General features: G+C 51.4%; 1 protein-coding gene across 3 annotated transcripts in view; it reads left to right on the top strand.

Moving 5' to 3' along the window:
- LOC142316963 (F-box/LRR-repeat protein 6-like) overlaps nucleotides 1–17,184 on the top strand; it is a 122,045-nt gene extending 104,861 nt beyond the window's left edge. For all 3 annotated transcript variants that reach the window (XM_075352794.1, XM_075352795.1, XM_075352793.1), the window contains exons 9-10: nucleotides 16,587–16,827; nucleotides 16,898–17,184. In XM_075352794.1, the coding sequence (XP_075208909.1) occupies nucleotides 16,587–16,827; nucleotides 16,898–17,054 (398 nt within the window). In that variant the 3' untranslated portion in view covers nucleotides 17,055–17,184. The remainder of the gene's footprint in view (nucleotides 1–16,586; nucleotides 16,828–16,897) is intronic.
- The last annotated feature ends 4,900 nt before the right edge of the window (nucleotides 17,185–22,084 follow it).

Below are 22,084 nucleotides of genomic sequence, written 5' to 3'. Positions count from 1 at the left end.
CCCGCTCCTGGGCTTATACACGCCCCCCCTCCTTCTCCCAGCGCCATTTTCTCAGCGTTTTTATAACACTGAGAAGCGCTGGATGCTACTGCTGCATACTTTTTGGAAAGCTGTCACTTTACAGGGGAGCGGTGAAATCCGGAGGACACACAGAGAACAGGGCTGGTAAGCCACAACCTATGGTTGTGGATTTTTATACACTCAGGCTTTCTACAGGAGTGTGTTTTGGCTGCAGAGCTTCCTCCACAGCAGCATGTCTGTCACTAGGAGCAAGGCTGCAAACATGTATGCTATATGCACTGCTTGCAAGCTAATTCTGCCAGAGCCTAGCACGTACCCACATTGTGATAACTGTGCTAATATGGTTGTGTCTCAGCCTGGAGCCTCCTCAGGGGTCCCTCTGGCTGCTTCGGTCCCGGTGGCTGAACCCCCGGCTTGGATAGCATCCTTTTCACAGGCTCTTTCCAAGTCGTTTGCCGATTCCATGGGGCAGCTGTCCCAGACGCTGCTGTCTATGCATCAGCCTCCCTCTCAGGGTGTCTCTGCGGCTCCGAGCTCTGCAGAGCCCTCAGAGCATTCCTAGGACCCCGTCCCCCTAAACGGAGACGCACGGACCCTTCTCCTTCCTCGTCCCACGGCTCTGATTCACAAGCCGAGGTGCGGGGCGAGGATGATTCACTTACTGTGGGCTCAGACTCTGCCTCTATGTACCCCATTGACTTGTCTGAGGGCGATGCGGACGTTAGTGACTTGAATGCGTCCATTAACTCCGTACTGAACCTCAACCCACAGGAGTCAGAGGATCAACCCTCTCTGGTAGAGGTACACCAGTTTACCTCTCCTAAGAAACCTAGGAGTATGTTTTTTAACCACTCCAGCTTTCAGACCACTGTTAACAAGCCTAGGGCCTGTCCTGACAAACGTTTTCCGAAACGTAGTTCAGATGACCGTTTCCCGTTTCCACCGGAGGTGGTTAAGGACTGGGCCCAGTCCCCAAAGGTAGACCCTCCAGTGTCCAGAATCTCGGCCCGCACAGTAGTTGCGGTGGCCGACGGCACTTCTCTTAAGGATCCCACTGACCGCCAGGTTGACCTTCTGGCCAAGTCTGTATTTGAGGCGGCAGGAGCCTCCTTCTCTCCGTCTTTTGCGGCGGTGTGGGCTCTTAAGGCTGTCTCTGCCTCTCTGGCGGAGATTCATTCCCTCTCCAGGGACTCTATTCCTGAGATGGATGCCTTAACTTCCCGAGCTTCGGCTTTTGCATCCTACGCCATGGCTGCCGTCCTGGAGGCTTCTCACCGCACGGCAGTGGCCTCCGCTAACTCCCTCGCGATCCGCAGGATCTTGTGGCTTCGAGAGTGGAAAGCGGACGCTTCCTCTAAGAAGTACCTTGCGAGTCTCCCTTTTACTGGGTCACGGCTGTTTGGGGAACAGCTGGATGACATAATTAAGGAAGCTACTGGCGGGAAGAGTACTTCCTTGCCACAAGCTAAAGCCAAGAAACCTACCCAGGGCAGGAACCAATCGAGGTTTCGTTCCTTTCGTTCCTCTAACTGGTCATCCTCTAAGCCCACAGTCTCGTCGACTACCGCCAAGGATCGTAAATCCAACTGGCGCGCAAAGCCGCGTCCTCAGAAGACCGGAGGAGCCGCTGCCACCAAGGCAGCCTCCTCGTGACTATCTGGCCGCGCCAGCAACGTCCTTGGTCGGGGGCAGGCTCTCCCACTTTGGCGACGTGTGGTTGCAACACGTCTCCGATCAGTGGGTGCGGGATATCATCACCCACGGCTACAGGATACCTTTTTCCTCCAGCCCGCCAAACAGATTTTTTCTGTCCACCCCCCCTGCTCCAAAGCCGCCGCCTTCTCTCAGGCCGTGGCATCCCTGCAGACCAACGGTGTAATTGTTCCGGTCCCCGCCCGGGAACGGTTCAGAGGTTTCAACTCAAACCTCTTTCTAGTTCCCAAAAAGGACGGTTCCTCCCGGCCCATCCTGGATCTCAAGCTTCTCAACAAGCATGTTCAGGTGCGGCACTTTCGCATGGAATCTCTAAGATCGGTCATTGCCTCAATGACCCAGGGAGATTTTCTGGCATCCATCGACATCAGAGATGCCTATCTGCATGTGCCTATTGCGGTTTCACACCAGCGCTGGCTACGCTTTGCGATCGGAGAGGAACATTTCCAGTTCGTGGCTCTTCCCTTTGGCTTAGCCACGGCCCCCCGAGTGTTCACCAAGGTCATGGCAGCAGTGGTTGCGGTCCTACACCTCCAGGGGTTGGCAGTGATTCCTTGCCTGGACGACCTTCTAGTCAAGGCCTCATCCAGTGTAGACTGTCAGCGGAGTGTCTCGCTCACTCTCGTCACTCTAGTCCAATTCGGGTGGCTTGTCAACCTCCCCAAGTCGACTCTGACCCCGACCCAGGTACTTTTGTACCTCGGGATGCAATTCGAGACTCTGCCGGCACTTGTCAAGTTGCCCTTAGTCAAACAGCAGTCCCTTCGTCTGGCGGTGCGCTCTCTGCTGAGGCACCGCCGTCATTCCATCAGACACCTCATGCAGGTGCTGGGTCAGATGGTGGCGTCCATGGAAGCGGTTCCCTTTGCCCAGTTCCATCTACGTCCCTTGCAGCTGGACATTCTCCGCTGTTGGGACAAGCGGATCTCTTCTTTGGACAGGCTGGTGGCTCTGTCATCACAGGCCAGGAACTCCCTTCAGTGGTGGCTTCAGCCCCTCTCCCTTTCACTGGGACGGTCCTTCCTGACTCCGTCCTGGGTGATCCTCACCACGGATGCCAGTCTCTCCGGCTGGGGAGCGGTGTTTCTCCATCACCGAGCACAGGGCACTTGGACTCCGTCCGAATCAGCCCTCCCGATCAATGTGCTGGAGATCAGAGCTGTGTTTCTAGCTCTCCTAGACTTTCACCACCTATTGGCGGGCAAGCACATTCGGGTTCAGTCGGACAACGCGACAGCGGTTGCCTACATCAATCACCAGGGCGGAACTCACAGCCGTCTGGCGATGTTGGAGGTTCAACGAATCCTCCAGTGGACGGAGGACTCAAAGTCCACCATATCCGCAGTCCACATCCCAGGCGTGGAAAACTGGGACGCCGATTATCTCAGCCGTCAAACCGTGGACGGCGGCGAGTGGGCCCTGCATCCGTCAGTGTTCAGATCAATCTGCCGCAAGTGGGGCACTCCGGAAGTAGATCTAATGGCTTCCCGGCACAACAACAAGGTTCCGGTTTACGTGGCTCGCTCCCACGATCCTCAAGCCTTCGCAGCAGACGCACTGGTTCAGGATTGGTCTCAGTTCAGTCTGGCCTATGTGTTTCCCCCTCTAGCGCTCTTGCCCAGGGTTCTGCGCAAGATCCGAATGGAGGGCCGTCGAGTCATACTCATTGCTCCGGACTGGCCCAGGCGAGCCTGGTACCCAGACCTGCTCCGCCTGTCCGTAGGGATGCCGTGGCATCTCCCGGACCGCCCAGACCTTCTCTCTCAAGGTCCGTTCTTCCGCCAGAATTCTGCGGCTCTCAGATTGACGGCGTGGCTCTTGAGTCCTGGATCCTGACGGCTTCAGGCATTCCCTCTGAGGTCATCTCCACCATGACTCAGGCTCGGAAGTCTTCCTCGGCTAAGATTTACCACAGGACTTGGAGAATTTTCCTGTCCTGGTGTCGCTCTTCCGGCCATGCTCCTTGGCCGTTCGCCTTGCCGACCATCCTGTCTTTTCTACAGTCGGGTCTACAGTTGGGTCTGTCCCTCAATTCACTTAAGGGACAGGTGTCGGCTTTGTCGGTATTGTTCCAGCGGCGTATCGCCCGACTGGCTCAGGTGCGCACCTTCATGCAGGGCGCATCTCACATCATTCCTCCTTACCTACGACCCTTGGATCCCTGGGACCTTAATTTGGTCCTCACGGCCTTACAGAAACCCCCTTTTGAGCCTCTCAGGGAGGTTCCTTTGTCTAGGCTTTCACAGAAAGTTGTCTTTCTAGTAGCCATAACTTCTCTCAGGAGAGTTTCTGATTTGGCTGCGCTTTCTTCGGAATCCCCCTTTTTGGTGTTTCACCAAGACAAGGTGGTTCTTCGTCCGACTCCGGATTTTCTCCCTAAGGTGGTGTCTTCCTTCCACCTTAACCAGGACATTTCATTGCCCTCTTTTTGTCCGGCCCCTGTGCATCGCTTTGAGAAGGCGTTGCACACCTTGGATTTGGTGCGGGCGCTCCGAATCTATGTGTCTCGCACCGCCGTTTTTCGGCGGTGCACCTCACTTTTTGTGCTAACCACGGGTCAGCGCAAGGGCCTCTCGGCGTCTAAACCGACCTTGGCTCGTTGGGTTAGGTCGGCTATCGCCGATGCGTACCAATCTTCTCAGGTGCCTCCCCCGTCGGGGATTAAAGCGCACTCGACCAGAGCTGTCGGTGCCTCCTGGGCTTTCAGGCACCAGGCTACGGCTCAGCAGGTGTGTCAGGCTGCCACTTGGTCCAGTCTGCACACTTTTTCTAAGCACTACCAAGTGCATGCTCATGCTTCGGCAGATGCGAGCTTGGGCAGACGCATCCTTCAGGCGGCTGTCGCCCATTTGTGAAGTTAGGTTTTGCCTACTTCTCCGTTTAGTTTATTTCCCACCCATGGACTGCTTTGGAACGTCCCATGGTCTGGGTCTCCCATAAAGGAACGATAAAGAAAAAGAGAATTTTGTTTACTTACCGTAAATTCTTTTTCTTATAGTTCAGACATGGGAGACCCAGCTCCCTCCCTGTTGCCTGTTGGCAGTTTTTTTGTTCCGTGTGCTTCACGGCTGTTGTTAGTAGACAGAGTTCTGGTTTTGCCGAGTTTTACTCTATCTCTACTTATGGGTGGATGTCCTCCTTCAGCTTTTGCACTGAACTGGGTAGATTGTCATCCAGGGGGTGTATATAGCCCGGAGGGAGGAGCTACACGTTTGAGTGTAGTGCTTTGTGTGTCCTCCGGAGGTCGCTAGCTATACACCCATGGTCTGGGTCTCCCATGTCGGAACTATAAGAAAAAGAATTTACGGTAAGTAAACAAAATTCTCTTTTTTGTCTTTTCCATGAAAAATCCTACTTTTATTTAACAAATGAGTTGCGTAATGAATAGAAAATATCATCCAGACAGTGACGAGGTTAGAAATGATTTTTACATGAAATAATAATTTTCTCTTCACACTTGGTTTTCGGCACAGAATCCTCCTTTGCAGCAATTCCAGCTTTGCAGACCTTTGGCATTCTAGCTGTTAATTTGCAGAGGTAATCTGGAGATATTTCGCCCCATGCTTCCAGAAGGCCTCCACAAGTTGGATTGATGGGCACTTTTTGGTACCATACAGTCAAGCTGCTCCCACAACAGGTCAGTAGGGTTAAGATCTGGTGACTGGGCTGCCACTCCATTACAGATAGAATACCGGCTGCCGGCTTCTTCCCGTTCATGCATAATTTGGGGGTGTGCTTTGGGTAATTGTCCTGTTGTTGGATGAAATTGGCTCCAATCAAGCGCTGTCCACAGGGTATGGCATGGCACTGTAAAATGGAGTAATAGCCTTCCTTATTCCCAATCCCTTTTACCTTGTGCAAATCTTCCACTTTACCAGCACAAAAACAACCCCAGACCATCACATTACCTCCACCATGCTTGACAGATGGCGTCAGGCAATCTTCCAGCATCTTTTCAGTAGTTCTGCATCTCACAAATGTTGTGTGATCCAAACACCTCAAACTTCGATTCGTCTGTCTATAACACTTTTTTCCAATCTTCCCCTGTCCAATGTCTGTGTTCTTTTGTCCATATTAATCTTTTCCTTTTATTAGCCAGTCTCAGATATGGCTTTTTCTTTGCCTCTCTGCCCTGAAGGCCAACATCCCGGAGTCGCCTCTTCACTGTAGACGTTGACACTGGCGTTTTGCGGGTACTATTTAATGAAAAATGGAGGGGAGCCAGCACTGCTTATGAGTGGCATGCAACAATGAAAAAGTAAAAAGTGTAATACTCACAAATTCATTCCTACTGTAACAATTCAATGAGATTTTTGTCAAATAATTGATCAATGATTTGAGCTCCCCTGCCCCGTCACGGCAAATCTCTATAAGGGGCGTCCCTACACTACAGTTATAATATACATACGTACCATAAGGTCTCGTGTAATGCGCAGCACCATATGAGAACATCACCTACCTGAGAAGTGTCAGAACCGCTCCCATGCTGCAAGGGCTGACAACTGCGAGTAGAAGGGCAGTCCAGGTGCCGATGCGTGCGGCAGAACCACACACACCAGCACAATGTCAGAACTAGCCCCCACAGTGTCAGACCAGCAGACATGGATGAAGGGCGGAACAGCCCCAGGCAGGTGGTGCTTAAGTAATAATGCCTATGGAACAGGCATTACTTCATTACTATTTAATGAAGTTACCAGTTGAGGACCTGTACACAATATATAGTTGCATAAAAATAATTAAAAAAATGACATAGCGCTCCGCGATCATTTTGATTCTCAGCTCAGATAAAGCAGACGGCTAAGGGCTGCCACCCCCATCTACCTGGCTTTACCTTGGCTGGCAATAAAAAAACAGGGAAGCCCATTAATTTTTTTTTAGTTATTTAAAAGAAAAAAAACATGCGTGGGCTCCCGCAGTATTTTGATCGCCAGTCAGGTAACACCAAGCAGCTGGGGGCTGGAATTCTTGGCAGCCCGCAGCCGCCCCTGGAAAAGGCGCATTGTTTCTTAGTGCCATTTCCAGGCGCTTTACCCGTCTTGTCCAGCGGCCCTGGTGCCCAAGTGGCTCACTGGGTAATAAAGGGGTTAATACTAGCTTTTATTCTCAGATGGTACTAAGCCTGAAATTAATGGTGTCACGCCAAATTCGACATGGCTACCATGACTTTCTAGTAAACAGTAAAAAAAAAAAAAACAACACTTTTTTTTCACTATCGTTTCATTGGGGGACACAGGACCATGGGTGTATGCTGCTGTGACTAGGAGGCTGACACTAAGTAGACATAAAAAAAGTTAGCTCCTCCCTGGCAGTGTACACCCTGAGCCGGAGGCGGATCTATGCCAGTTTTTTGCTTAGTGTCGTAGGAGGCTGAAGTGGGCCCATATCTCTGTGGGCCAACCTCAGCCTAGGCTATTCCTTTTTTCCGTTTTTTTGCTATTACGGCGCCGCTCAGCCTTCTCATCTTCTAGTCTTTTGTCTCTTCCGCAGGGTTAAAGTCCCCGCATCAGAGAGAACCCTCGCCTGCTCCTTCCCTCCGGGTACCGTCCCAAGGGTTGTTTGAGGCTTGAGATGACAGGCCCTCTCCCGCTCCTGCCCCATGGTACCGTCCCAGGGGCTGCTTGGGGTCGAACATTTGTTTTTTAGGGGCACACTCCCCGTCCTCCTATCTGGTACCGTCCCAAGGGGTGTTTCTGGTGGAGGCGGCGATGAATCTCTGCAACGTGGCCTTCCCCATCCAGGACCCGGTGACAGGATCGCAGGCTCTGCAGCGCAGGAGCGCTTAGCAGCACCAGGCCTCCCCCAGCGTTTTTCCCTTCTACCCTGGGCCCAGTCAGAGGATCCGGTCACTGCAGCGCAGGAGCGCTCTGCAGTGTCCCCCCACAGCTCCCCAGCATTCCCCCCTGGTGTCTCCCAGGGGCAAACTAGACTCACCGGGGGCCGCAGCAGGCAAGGATGGGACCGTGGATCAGAGCGACACCGCCAAGACGCAGGATCTTCTCCGCGCGCAGCGCTGCGCTCCCGGCGGCCGCTCACTAAAATTTAGCCCCCGAAGCTTACCTCAGGCCGGAGCGCTCCGCCCCCCTGTTTGCGCGCGCGCTCTTTTTCCGGCCACGACTCCCGCTTCTGCCCGGAGACAGCCAGCTCAGTCCTTCAGCACGCCCCCATTCTCCTCAGCGTCCCCTACATACAGGACCCAGGGAGCGGATCGCAGCTGCAGCGCAGGAGCGCTCAGCAACACCAGCCCTCCCCAGCGTTCATTTCTACCCTGGGCCCAGGCAGGGGATCGTGGTCACTGCAGCGCAGGAGAGCTCAGCAGTCTTCCCCAGCTCCCCCAGCGTGCAGCAACTCACCGGCAGGCAGGATGGGGCCGAGGATCGCAGCGATGCCGGCATGACGCAGGTAAGACTTCTCTGCGCTCAGCGCTGCGCTCCCGGCGGGCCGCCCACTAATCTAGTCCCCGGCTTCGGCCTACCCCAGGCCTCATCCTCCGCCCCCCCCCCCCCCTCCCTTTGCGCGCGCGCTTTCCCAGGCACGCACCCTGCAGTTACTGCTCGGATCCAAGCCGCCCAGCCCCCCTGCACGCCCTCCAACAGCAAGAGAATAAAAAAAAATGAAGGGCCGCGCTTTTCTTCAGCAATGCTGTCCCCGCAGTTTTTGAGACCTCTGCTGACCTGGGAAGGACACAGGATCTGTATATCTTCTTTCTTTTTTTTTATTATTTTTTCTTATTTTTTCCCCTATCTCCTGTCTCCTCCCTAGCGTCACTAGTTTTTTTCCTAAGCACCATGGCTAACCCTAATCTCCCCATCCAAACCGGGGCCCCTTTATAGCGCCCCTGACCAACTACCCATGCAGATTGCCCCAGTCACCACCAGCATCCCCGTCGCTGTCGCTACTGCAGCAGTATGTGCTCCCTTCCCCGGAGTGGTAGATCCCTCTGTCCCAGTCTGTGGACTCTCTTCCAAGGGCGTCTCTGACCATCGCGCAGGCGTTGCAGTCGCTCCCTACGCCCGACCATGCTCCCCCGGTCCAGCTGGCTCTGGACAACAGTCGGTCTGATCCAGACCCTTCTACTGGAACGCAGAGGCGGACATGCTGGGCCTCCTCTCAAGTTCCTCCCAGAGGTCTCTATCACCTTCAGGGCCCGAGTGCCACTCGTTCCAGGGACCGGCCGACCCTTTTTCAGGAGAAGAGTCGGATGCAGCCTCGCTGCTGGATCCAGATCAAACGGCCGCTGTCAAAGTTATGGTGGATAGTCTGGTCAAAGCGGTAAGTCATACACTAAAGCTCCAGACGGTCTCTGTGGCTACCCAGTGCTTGCATGTCTCCTTCAAACAGGTTAAGCGGGCACACAGGCAATTCGGTGACCATCCGGAATTTGCTGTAATTCTATGCAAGCACAGGCGACAACCGGTCAAGATATTCAACAATGGTAAGTCGTTTGATTTACATTACCCCTGCCCTGGGGCTCTCAGGAAGGAATGGGCAGGCTCGCCTGGGGTCGACCCTCCTGTTTCCCGCCTGTCATCTCCCAGTACTATCTCTCCCGCACGAGTCATCGCTCCGAGACGCCACGGATCGATACACCGAGAGATTTGCCCGTTCAGCTTTTTGAGACGGCGGGCACGGTACTCCTCCTGCTTTCGCCGCCTTCTGACTGGCAAGATCCAGGATGTCCTGGGCCGATAACCTCCACAGCGGTCTTTGCGCAGGATCGAGCAATCCGGAGCTCACAACATTGCTACACAGATTGCTCTAGCGGGTGAGTACATACTCAACGCATCTCTGTTAGCAGCCTACTTGCGCAGCGCAAGCGGCTAGCAACACGGGGGCCATCTGTCGGACGATCTGGCTCAGAGCCTGGAATGCGGACGCGGCTTCTAGGTAATCACTTACAGCCCTCCCCTTTGCAGAAGGTCGCCTGTTTGAGGACTGGCTGGATCAGATTATCGCCGAGATCACAGGAGCTTCAGTTCCCCAGCACACAAGAAAAACAGGCCCCCGCAGAGGAACAGGAAGATTCTGTCCCTCAATACATGCCCTTCCTGGCGTTCTAAGCCATGCCAGCCATCAAAGACGACATCCGGATCACAGCGCTACACCGCTAGATGGCTCGTGGTCGTCGCACGCCGGCGCAGATCAGGTGGAGGGGGGGCGCCTGTCTCATTTCAATCACGTCCGGCGGAATTTGATCAGGGACGCCTGGGTCGGAGAGATGCTGGACTCAGGGTACATAATAGATTTTTCATCAATTCTATCGTCGGACATACAGGACACACATCCCAAATTTCCCAACAGCACAATGTTCCTGCGTTTCGCAATAACAGAAGATCATTTTTGGTGCTTCCGTACCTGGACGTCTTGTTGATCAGGGGGTCTTCTTTTGACGACTGTCTCCTAAGTGTTCAGGTCACCATCGATATCCTGTCCCGACTCGGCTGGCTCATCAATCGGAAGAAGCCCTCTCTGACCCCGGTCAACAGGATTTCCTGTCTAGGCATGGAGTTCGATACCATCCAAGGACGCGTGTCCCTTCCGCTAGAAATGATCGTCTCCCTCCGAAGAGATCTCCAGATCCTTCGTCACTCCACGGCGGAGAGTCCTCAGTCGGATGGTGGCGGCAATAGAGGCGGTTCCGTTCGCCCGCTTCCACCTTCGTCTCCTTCAGCTGACTCGGCCGAACACATTGAGGGACAGAGCAGTTGGGACAATTCTCTATCCACCTTGAATCGCAGGATCCAATTGACTCCGGGAACCAGCCGCTCGCTTCTAGGGTGGACCAGCGGCCCTCATCGGTCCAGAGGAAGGTCTTTCATACCTGTACACTGGCAGGCAGTCTCCACCGATACCAGTCTTCTGACTGGGGAGCGGTGTTCCGAAACACTCGGCTCACGGTCGGTGGTCCTCCCAGGAGAGCCGTCTGATTATCAATTTTTTTTTAGGGATCAGAGTTTTTCTCCCGAGCCCTACAGAATTTTCAGCCCTTCATACAGGAATCGCCATCCAGGATCCAGTCGGACATCACCACAGCAGTAGCATGCATTAACCACCTGGGCGGAACAAGGAACGTCATGGCGATGTCATAGGTGAATAAGATCTTACAGTGGGCATAGCCTCACCACTCCAGGTTTTCCGTTATGCATTTCCCCGCCGTGGAGAATGGGACAGCAGACTTCATCAGCAGGCAAGGTCTGGCGGCAGGCGAATGATCCCTCAACAGAGAGGCTTTCGAATGGATATGCCTCAGATGAGGGATTTCGGATGTGGACCTGATGGCCTCTTGGTTCAACAATCAACTCACACAGTTCATCTCCCTTTACCACGACCGACGAGCACCCAGGAGTCGACGCTTGCATACATCCGTGGAATCGGTTCAGGTTTCCCGTCATCTTTCCACCGCTTCCACTGATCCCAAGAGTCCTCAAGAAAATCAGAGCAGGGGGCATCCCAGTGACTCTCATGGCCACGAATTGGCACAGGCAAGCGTTCTTCGCAGAGCTCACGCAGCTCATCAGACACCCCATGGTGGCTTCCAGATCGTCTGAACCTCCTATCGCAAAGTCCTCTATCCCATCAAAATTCAGGGGTTCTCAATTTGACGGCAGGGCTATTGAATCCTGACTACTAGCCCAGGCAGGCTTTACCCCACAGGTGATACAGACTATGGTCAGAGCTCAGAAGCCTCCGTCTTCAAACATCTACTACCGCACTTGAAAGACTTTCTTTCAATGGTGCGAGGTCAACAGGAACTTATCTCCACTGGATCTGTCACTCCCAGTGTTACTAGTCTTCCTACAGTCAGGCTTACAGGCGGGTCTCTCGCTAGCAACCCTCACAGGGCAGGTGTCGGCTCTATCTGTCTTTTCCAGAGATATCTAGCATCTCGGCCACAAGTCAGGACGTTCATCCAGGGAGTCGCCCATCTGGCACCTCCAGATCGTTCCCGGCTAGAACCATGGGACCTCAATCTGGTTCTAGGGTCTTTTCCATTAGCCCCGTTCGAACCTCTAAAGGTATCCTCAATGTCACGCCTATCCGGGAAGGTGGATTTGTTGGTGACAGTCACTTCAATCAGAAGAAGGGCTGAACTGGCAGCCCTCTCATGCCGGTCACTTTTCTTGTTTTCCACCAAGACAAGGTTGTTCTGCACCCATCTCCTGTTTTCCTACTGAAAGTAGTATCTGAATGAGGAGTTTGTGCTTCCATCCTTCGGTCCAGCCTCCATTCGATCCTTGGAAAGGTCACGGCTTACACTGGATCTAGTGCGAGCTCTTAGGAGTTACTTTTCGAGAACCGCGCCCTTATGCAACTCAGACGGCCTATTCGTACTGTCTACTGGGCCCAGGAGGGGCATGCCGGTGTCCAAGGCTACCAATGCAAGTTGGATCAGGCCGATCATATCAGAGGCCTACAGGATTAGAGACAGGTTTCCTCCGAGGGGTGTAAAAGCCATTCCACCTGTGCAATTGGGGCGTCTTGGACAATCAGACGCCAAGCGTCAGCCGAGCAAGTCTGCATAGCCGCCACGTGGTCAAGCCTTCACTCCTTTTCCAGGGTTTACAGGATACAGCTGGTCGGCTGTCGCACACTTATGATAAGGCGGTATACTTTTGCACCGAGCATTCTTACAGAGTTTTGGATATGTTATGAATCTGTATGATTGCTCCTGTACCCACCCAGGGACTGCTTTTGGACGTCCCATGGTCCTGTGTCCCCCAATGAAACGATAGAGAAAGAAGGATTTTTGTGTACTCACGACACAGCACCCACCCTGTTTGGATATTGGGTTGCTCTTAGTTTGCCGGATGTTACTGGTTCTTTATGGGAACACGTTCCTCTGTACCTGGCTTATTTATGTTTTTATATATATATTTATATTGATATACAGTTAGGTCCAGAAATATTTGGACAGTGACACAATTTTCGCGAGTTGGGCTCTGCATGCCACCACATTGGATTTGAAATGAAACCTCTACAACAGAATTCAAGTGCAGATTGTAACGTTTAATTTGAAGGTTTGAACAAAAATATCTGATATATATGAACTCGCTGCCGCCCGACCACCGTGCGGAGCTGCCGCCCGACCACCGTGCGGAGCTGCCGCCCGACCACCGTGCGGAGCTGCCGCCCGACCACCGTGCGGAGCTGCCGCCCGACCACCGTGCGGAGCTGCCGCCCGACCACCGTGCGGAGCTGCCGCCCGACCACCGTGCGGAGCTGCCGCCTGACCTACACCCCACCTATTGTCTCCTCCCCATAATCCTATAGAATGTAAGCCCGCAAGGGTAGGGCCCTCTTACCTCTGTACTAGTCTGTCTACTGTAACTTGTATACGTATTTTGTATGTAACCCCCTTCTCATGTACAGCACCATGGAATTAATGGTGCTCTATAAATAAATAATAATAATAATAATAATAATCTGATAGAAATTGTAGGAATTGTACACATTTCTTTACAAACACTCCACATTTTAGGAGGTCAAAAGTAATTGGACAAATAAACCAAACCCAAAAAAAAATTTTTATTTTCAATATTTTGTTGCGAATCCTTTGGAGGCAATCACTGCCTTAAGTCTGGAACCCATGGACATCACCAAACGCTGGGTTTCCTCCTTCTTAATGCTTTGCCAGGCCTTTACAGCCGCAGCCTTCAGGTCTTGCTTGTTTGTGGGTCTTTCCGTCTTAAGTCTGGATTTGAGCAAGTGAAATGCATGCTCAATTGGGTTAAGATCTGGTGATTGACTTGGCCATTGCAGAATGTTCCACTTTTTTGCACTCATGAACTCCTGGGTAGCTTTGGCTGTATGCTTGGGGTCATTGTCCATCTGTACTATGAAGCGCCGTCCGATCAACTTTGTGGCATTTGGCTGAATCTGGGCTGAAAGTATATCCCGGTACACTTCAGAATTCATCCGGCTACTCTTGTCTGCTGTTATGTCATCAATAAACACAAATGACCCAGTGCCATTGAAAGCCATGCATGCCCATGCCATCACGTTGCCTCCACCATGTTTTACAGAGGATGTGGTGTGCCTTGGATCATGTGCCGTTCCCTTTCTTCTCCAAACTTTTTTCTTCCCATCATTCTGGTACAGGTTGATCTTGGTCTCATCTGTCCATAGAATACTTTTCCAGAACTGAGCTGGCTTCATGAGGTGTTTTTCAGCAAATTTAACTCTGGCCTGTCTATTTTTGGAATTGATGAATGGTTTGCATCTAGATGTGAACCCTTTGTATTTACTTTCATGGAGTCTTCTCTTTACTGTTGACTTAGAGACAGATACACCTACTTCACTGAGAGTGTTCTGGACTTCAGTTGATGTTGTGAACGGGTTCTTCTTCACCAAAGAAAGTATGCGGCGATCATCCACCACTGTTGTCATCCGTGGACGCCCAGGCCTTTTTGAGTTCCCAAGCTCACCAGTCAATTCCTTTTTTCTCAGAATGTACCCGACTGTTGATTTTGCTACTCCAAGCATGTCTTCTATCTCTCTGATGGATTTTTTCTTTTTTTTCAGCCTCAGGATGTTCTGCTTCACCTCAATTGAGAGTTCCTTAGACTGCATGTTGTCTGGTCACAGCAACAGCTTCCAAATGCAAAACCACACACCTGTAATCAACCCCAGACCTTTTAACTACTTCATTGATTACAGGTTAACGAGGGAGACGCCTTCAGAGTTAATTGCAGCCCTTAGAGTCCCTTGTCCAATTACTTTTGGTCCCTTGAAAAAGAGGAGGTTATGCATTACAGAGCTATGATTCCTAAACCCTTTCTCCGATTTGGATGTGAAAACTCTCATATTGCAGCTGGGAGTGTGCACTTTCAGCCCATATTATATATATAATTGTATTTCTGAACATGTTTTTGTAAACAGCTAAAATAACAAAACTTGTGTCACTGCCCAAATATTTCTGGACCTAACTGTACAGTATAGGTTTACATAAGATACTGTGTTTCTTGTTATTACCTTGATTAGTTATGGTTGTTCAAGTTTCTCCTACTATTGCTTGTACACTAAACTGGCATAGATCCGCTTCCGGCTCAGGGTGTACACTGCTAGGGAGTAGCTAACTTTTTTTATGTCTACTTAGTGCCAGCCTCCTAGTCACAGCAGCATACACCCATGGCCCTGTGTCCCCCAATGAAGACTCAGAGAAAGAGATTTTACGGTGAGTACACAAAAATCCTTCTTTTATTAGAAATAAAACAAAAAAAATTTGGAAACTTCATCTTTATTATAAAAACAATCCTTAGTCTGACGCAATCCACAGGGAGAGCAATGTCAGCTCTACTTCATCACTGCGCACCGACAGCGTCTATTCAGAGTGAGAAGCAGGCTGACACTTGCGTATGACTCGTGCAGTCTCGCATCCGCATCATCCCGCACGGACTGACACTCTCCGGACACGAGCGCCTCAGCTGCATGGACCGATCCTGTCAGGAGAGTGTGCAGCCGTACCAGGTGATGCTGATGTGACACTCGCATAGTGACAGTCAAAGTTCAGTTAACAGGACCTTCGATGACGTCTTAGCCATGTGACCAGTCTGTAAGCCAATGTCTGTACAACATTCTCACCAGACTGGTCACATGGCCATGACATCACGTAAGGTCCTGTAACCCGGGGACACAGCAATGATCGGAAGCAGAAGCGTCCGGGAGACAGAGCTGTAGGCCGCGTCCTGGGACCTGTAAGTATGACAATGTTTATTATTAACTATATTCTTTATTGTGCTGCCCCCCCCGCCTAATCACATAACTGTAAAGTCCAAGATTGGTGATCGGACGCAAGTTCGTGTTATCTCGATCCCAATCTCGATCTTTACAAAACGATCGTCGATTCTGACCATTGGGGGGATCGCCCATCACTATCAACTATCACTGCAGCCCTCCACCAGTTGAGCCAATTGAGCATCTCTGGAGAGACCTGAAAATGGCGTCCACCAACGTTCACCATCCAACCTGACGGGACTGGAGAGGATCTGCAAGGAAGAATGGCCGAGGATCCCCAAATCCAGGAGCCCAAGAAGACTCATGGCTGTACTAGCTCAAAAGGAGGGTGCGTCTACTCAATACTGAGCAACGGGGCTGAATGCATATGACCATGTGATATTTCAGTTTTTCTTGTTTAATAAATTAGCAAAAATTTCTACATTTTTTTTTTTTCTGCTAAGATGGGGGATGGGGAGCAGAGTGTACATTATTGAGCAAAAAATGTACCAAATGGCTGCAATGAAACAGAGGGAAAAATTGAAAGGGGCCTGATAACTTTCCGTATCCACTGTACCTCGTATGCACTCTACATAAACCTTGTCTCACACCCCCAATAAGCGCTCCATATACACCTCGTTTGCAGTCTCACACCCCCATGGGCGCTCCAGATACACCTCTTGTGCAGTCTCACACCCCCATGGGCGCTCCAGATACACCTCATGTGCAGTCTCACACCCCCATGGGCACTCCACATACACCTCGTGTGCAGTCTCACACCCCCATGGGTTCTCTACATACACCTCGTGTGCAGTCTCACACCCCCATGGGTGCTCCACATACACCTCGTGTGAAGACTCATACCCCCATGAGTGCTCTACATACACTTTCTGTGCAGTATCACACCCCCATGAGCGCTCCACATGCACCTCATGTACAGTCTCACACCCCCATGGATGCTCCACATACACCTCATCTGCAGTCTCACACCCCCATGGGGCTGTGTCATGTGGTGAAAACCTGACAATGCACCCGCTCTGTGGCCTCTAATTCATATTGTACCTGCTGGTGGAGGATGGGCACAGCGCCCCCTCATTTATCTGCCATTGTGCCTCTGCCGCTCACCTGTTCTGTCCTTTCAGATCTGGAGAGACTGTACCTGGGCATGTACTGCTATACATCAAGCTCCGTTCAGTACTGTGCTAATTGCTGCTCAATCACCAGACGATGGCGGCACAGTCTGCAGGAGCTTGACCTGACAGGGCTGACCTTCAGTAAGAGTGAACTAACAGAAGCCCTGGGCATCCTCACTGAAGACGGAACCAACGACACTCTAAAGTCCCTTGTCCTCTCGGGGACTAAGGTCTCTGGGGCCACCGTCAGGTGATCACCCTTACTTATGTTGTGCCCTGTGCCATCCTACCCTGTGCTCATACTCTTTTTCCCTCTGCAGAGACGTGCTGTCCGGCTGCCAGGCGCTCACACACCTGGACCTCTCCTCATGCCGTAACGTACCTCGGGGATCGAAGTGCGTCTACCGTGGCCGGGAGAGCATCCTGCAGTGTCTGAACACGTTAACCAGCAAGGTTCAAGAGGAAGATTTGGAGTAATCGGCTACACGGGGCACCACCATCTTGTATTACACATTGGATTTCTTACTTTCTACAGATGTAAATCGTTTTGTTTCTCCGTTTGGGAGTGAGTTACATTTCTATAATACATTTCAAACAGTTTTGGTTACTTTGTCTCAGTTTTCATTGTGTTTCATTACCAGCACAAATGCATTGTAACGAGGTCTGCGTTGTGCGGGCCAGGGGTCATGAGGGACTTTCTGCCTCCTGAAGGAATCAGTCGTGTTCCTGCTCACTTGCAACTTGCAGGAAGAGTAAAGGACAAGTTCTATTTCTTGGTCGGCAAATCTTCGATCACGACTATCGGACCTGCTACGCACTTGTCTCAGCTCCGCCTGCCCTCTACTGTCAGATTTTACAAGTGTGTCCAAGACTTCATGTCCCCTGTCCTTTTAAGACCTGTTAGGACAAACCCCTGTAACTGGGACCCCATCACCTCTGCACAATACCTGCCAGTAACTCCTCAATAAGCCTCGTCAGATGTTATTGGAGACTGTACACATTACTGTGGCTCCCTCCATCTGTTCCTGTGGACTACAGTATGTGCTGCGTTGCCTGTTTGCAGCCCAGCATAGCCTGTTAGTCCTCATTGTACCAGGTGCCTCCCATCCTGATGTGGCAGTGACGTGGGTCTGCGTGTCCACCTGAACCTGCAGTTTCATGAACCCACTTCACCAGGATGCTCAGGCCGTGAATTACGAAGGTGCAGCAGCTACAACACCTAAACCAGGGAATGAAGCCACAGGGTGCTCATCTTGGAAGAGACTCGCCTTAAGCTGAACAATTGCTGGGATTAGCCGGGTCTCGATGTTTTGAGAACTTTGCAAAACCAAGCCACAGGAAGCGCAACCACATATTTCCAGTGCATTCTGGGAAGAAGGAAGTCGCCTTAACCTGAACGATTGCTTGGATTAGCCGGTTCTCGCAGCTCTGAAGACATCTCAAAACCAATTTTTCCACTTCATACACTGGGACAGAGGATATACAGGTAAAGTAAGAAACACAGGAACATACTTACAAATGTAAGAGCAATATGGAAGAGATGAAAACCCCCATGGTGAGTTGCAACACATGCTATATGTTCACGGATCTACAGGACAAAAAAGCCTAGTTTGCCTGTCACAAGTGCAGACTAGTGACCCTTTTAGGAAAAATGGTGCAGGGGCTGGAAGAAAGAATAGCGATGCTGAAGCTCATTACAGATGAGGATTTCTTGGGTGAAGCAGAAGCAAACCTTCAAGACATGGAAAGGATAAAAGCTTCAGAGCCACTATAGAGGCAGAAAAGTGGATACACATGACCAAAGGGAGCCAGCGGATCATAAGGACGTCATCACCCACTCAGCTAAAGAACCAATATAAAACCCTCATACAGAAAGACAAAAATGGTACAACTGAAGACGAGACCATTCCGACAAAAGAAGAATCAAATGTCACCCAGGAACTCTCGGGTGTGACACGATTGACAGGCTGTCCCGTGGTGTCCTGCTCTAGAAGTTTGCAGCGTTTGGCTGCAGAAACTGCTCCTTGACATTCTATTCTTCCTTTTGTGGTGTAAATGGTATCCTATGTATCGTCTCTGCTGGGGGTTAATCCCTTTCCTTTCCTCACCTTTCAGTTGTTAAAGGGAACCTGTCAGCAGAAATGTCCCCTAAAACCTAACAGATTCCCCCTCTGCAGCTCCTGGGCTGCATTCTATAAAGGTCCCTGTTATGATTGTGCCCACTTTCTGACCGAAAAAAAGTGTTTATAAAGTTGTACCTTTTTGGCTTCTGATTCTGTAAATCCGTCACGGGGGCGGGCTGCCTGATGGCCGTTATTCTGCCCCCTGGTCCTGTATGCCGCCCCCATCGCTGATTTCAATACTTCTGGACGCCGCCCACTGCTCCAGCCATCCCCGCGCATGCCCAGTGCCCATCTCTCGGGGATGAGCACTGTGCCCAGCGTCACGTGCACGCAGGGTTAAGATTATGGGCGGTGCTGTGATGTTTATTCCTAAGCAACCGCCCATAATCGCGGGACCGCGCTTTCGGTGTAGTCACTGCTCCGCGCTCTTCCCATCTATTTCCTGCCTCGGGGCAAGATGGGAAGGAGGCGAAGTGAGGTCAGCAGCAGCGCGCTTGCGCAGAAAGAAGCAGGCCGAGGGGGAAAGCGCGGTCCCGCGATTATGGGCGGTTGCTTAGGAATAAACATCACAGCACCGCCCATAATCTTAACCCTGCGTGCACGTCACCAGCGGTGACGCTGGGCACAGTGCTCATCCCCGAGAGATGGGCACTGGGCATGCGCGGGGATGGCTGGAGCAGTGGGCGGCGTCCAGAAGTATTGAAATCAGCGATGGGGGCGGCATACAGGACCAGGGGGCAGAATAACGGCCATCAGGCAGCCCGCCCCCGTGACGGATTTACAGAATCAGAAGCCAAAAAGGTACAACTTTATAAACACTTTTTTTCGGTCAGAAAGTGGGCACAATCATAACAGGGACCTTTATAGAATGCAGCCCAGGAGCTGCAGAGGGGGAATCTGTTAGGTTTTAGGGGACATTTCTGCTGACAGGTTCCCTTTAATCATCATCACTTCCCCTTGGTGTTTGCTGGTGATTAGAGGTAAATTCCAATATGGCTTGAGTGCAAGCAGTCAGCTTGTAATCATCTGGTGAAACGTGTTTTTTCTGTTTCTCTCCCTGAGTCTTCTTGGAGATAAGTTGTTTGTTCACCTCCTCCTGTTTGTGCTCCCGCTGTCTTCTTTGGAGCTCAGTGGGGTTGACCAAGTCCTCATCCCAGCATTTCTTACCCAGGACCCAGTTAAGGGTCAGCTGAAGCTAGGTATTCTGCTTGGCACATAGGTGTGAAACCTATCTAGGGACGTCAGGGAAACCAGGATTGGATCAGGGGCCACCATCTCCCCCTTCCATAAACATAGGGCTTCCCTTCCTTCCCTTTTCACCAATCGCTTAGTATTTCCCATACCTAGCATGATAGAAACACAAAATTGTGTTTCTAGGAATAAAATAAGAGTGGTAGGGGGGCGGGGCGATGTAGCCGACCAGAGAGGACGCATGGGAAGAGAGCTCCTATAATCCTGATCTTATCCTGGCCATTTACACCTGGTTACCTGATCCATTTACTCACTGACCTGCTGCTGTGACAGGAGACACCATCTGGAGGCTGCAGATTCCCACTGGAGCTATTCTCTGACTCCTGCACGCGTTGCTGGATCTCCTGAGGCTGGAGAGTGTGGAGCAGCAGCCATCTTCCCTACAGCATGCATTTCCACAGTGAGCAGCAGAGCATGACTCCGGAGAGCAGTGAGGAGTGACAGATTTATGGCCAGAGGTGAAGACCCAGGAGTGGTGAGCACAGGGAAGTTAATTCTCCCTTAGCTGTGTAACTGGCAGTCAGTGTGCAGCACATTAGGGGGGGGCGGCTGCAGTGTGGAAGACTTTAACCCATAGAGTGCTGGAGGGTCTGGAGTGTGTGCCTTGAAAAACGGGCCCTGCAGATTTTTCCTGACACATGAAAACAAATAAGTGACACATATTGAAGTCCCCACGCTGCACAGGCCTGCATCATCCTGATAAATACACCCTGAGTGCTGTGCTGCCCTGGGACTCCCTTCATTCTTATTATCCACCATATAAGTGGCTGTTTTCCGGCTCTCTGGACGTGGTGAGGAAGTGGAGACAGACATATTACTAAATATACATTATAAAGGCACAGATTCAGACGCACGGGGGCACAATAAGAGAGTGGTGCAGAATCAGCAAATCCCCAGTGTATCAATATGAGTCCCCCTAAACAAAGTGGAGCTATTGACAAACTTAAGGAGTTCGCAAGGGGTGGTCAGGCAGATGCCCCTAAAGCCAAGAGAAATGCCACCCCAAAATGTCAAGCACTATTGGATGACGGGTCAGAGGATAAAGATGATTTAACCCTGAGGCAGGTGTATGAACAGCTTCTACAAGCAATTTCTACAAGAAACAGCTCCCTCACAGGGAAAATTGAGCAGGTACATTCAGAGGTGGGCCTCCTGCGTCAGGACATGCAATCCTTGAGGGCCCGAACAGCGGAAGTCGAGACTCGAGTGTCTGAATTTGAGGATCAAACTGTAACACTCAAAACAAAAATGACCACAATGGCCGGATCGGCAAATGCATGGCGCCAGAAAGCAGACGATCTGGAGAACCGCATGCGTCGAAACAATATACGAATCATAGGACTGCCAGAGCGCTCGGAAGGTCAGCATCCGGAACAATTCCTGGAGGAGTGGCTAAAATGTAATCTCGGAGATGAGTTCTCCTCGACATTTGCGGTGGAGAGGGCGCACAGAGTTCCAACAAGGCCTCCTATTCCAGGCGCGCCACCACGTCCCTTTTTAGCAAAGATGCTCAACTACAGAGATAGAGACACAGCACTCCGTCTGGCCCGACAGAAGAGTCCACTCAAGTTCAATAATGCTGCGCTCTCGATCTTTCCGGACTTTTCGGTGGACCTCCAGAAACAGAGGGCCCACTTCATGGAGGTGAAGAAGAAATTAAGGGAGCGGAACATCATCTACTCTATGCTGTACCCTGCCCGGCTCCGCATAGTGCATGAAGGGTCGCCTCTGTTTTTTACTACACCTGCTGAGGCTGAGGACTGGCTACAGGTACACCCGAAACCTAAGGGGCAGAAGCCATGAGATTACTTTCCTAAGTGACATTTCTTCGGCGCTCCATTGGGAGACCCAGACGATTGGGTGTATAGCTACTGCCTCCGGAGGCCACACAAAGCATTACACTAAAAAGTGTAAGGCCCCTCCCCTTCTGGCTATACACCCCCAGTGGGATCACTGGCTCACCAGTTTTCTGCTTTGTGCGAAGGAGGTCAGACATCCACGCATAGCTCCACTGTTTAGTCAGCAGCAGCTGCTGACTATGTCGGATGGAAGAAAAGTGGGCCCATATGGGGTCCCCAGCATGCTCCCTTCTCACCCCACTTGCGGTTTGTAAGGTTGAGGTACCCATTGCGG

The sequence above is a fragment of the Anomaloglossus baeobatrachus genome, chromosome 6 (assembly GCF_048569485.1).
Source record: "Anomaloglossus baeobatrachus isolate aAnoBae1 chromosome 6, aAnoBae1.hap1, whole genome shotgun sequence".
NCBI classification, from domain to species: Eukaryota; Metazoa; Chordata; class Amphibia; order Anura; family Aromobatidae; genus Anomaloglossus; species Anomaloglossus baeobatrachus.
This window is presented reverse-complemented; position numbering and strand designations above follow the sequence as displayed.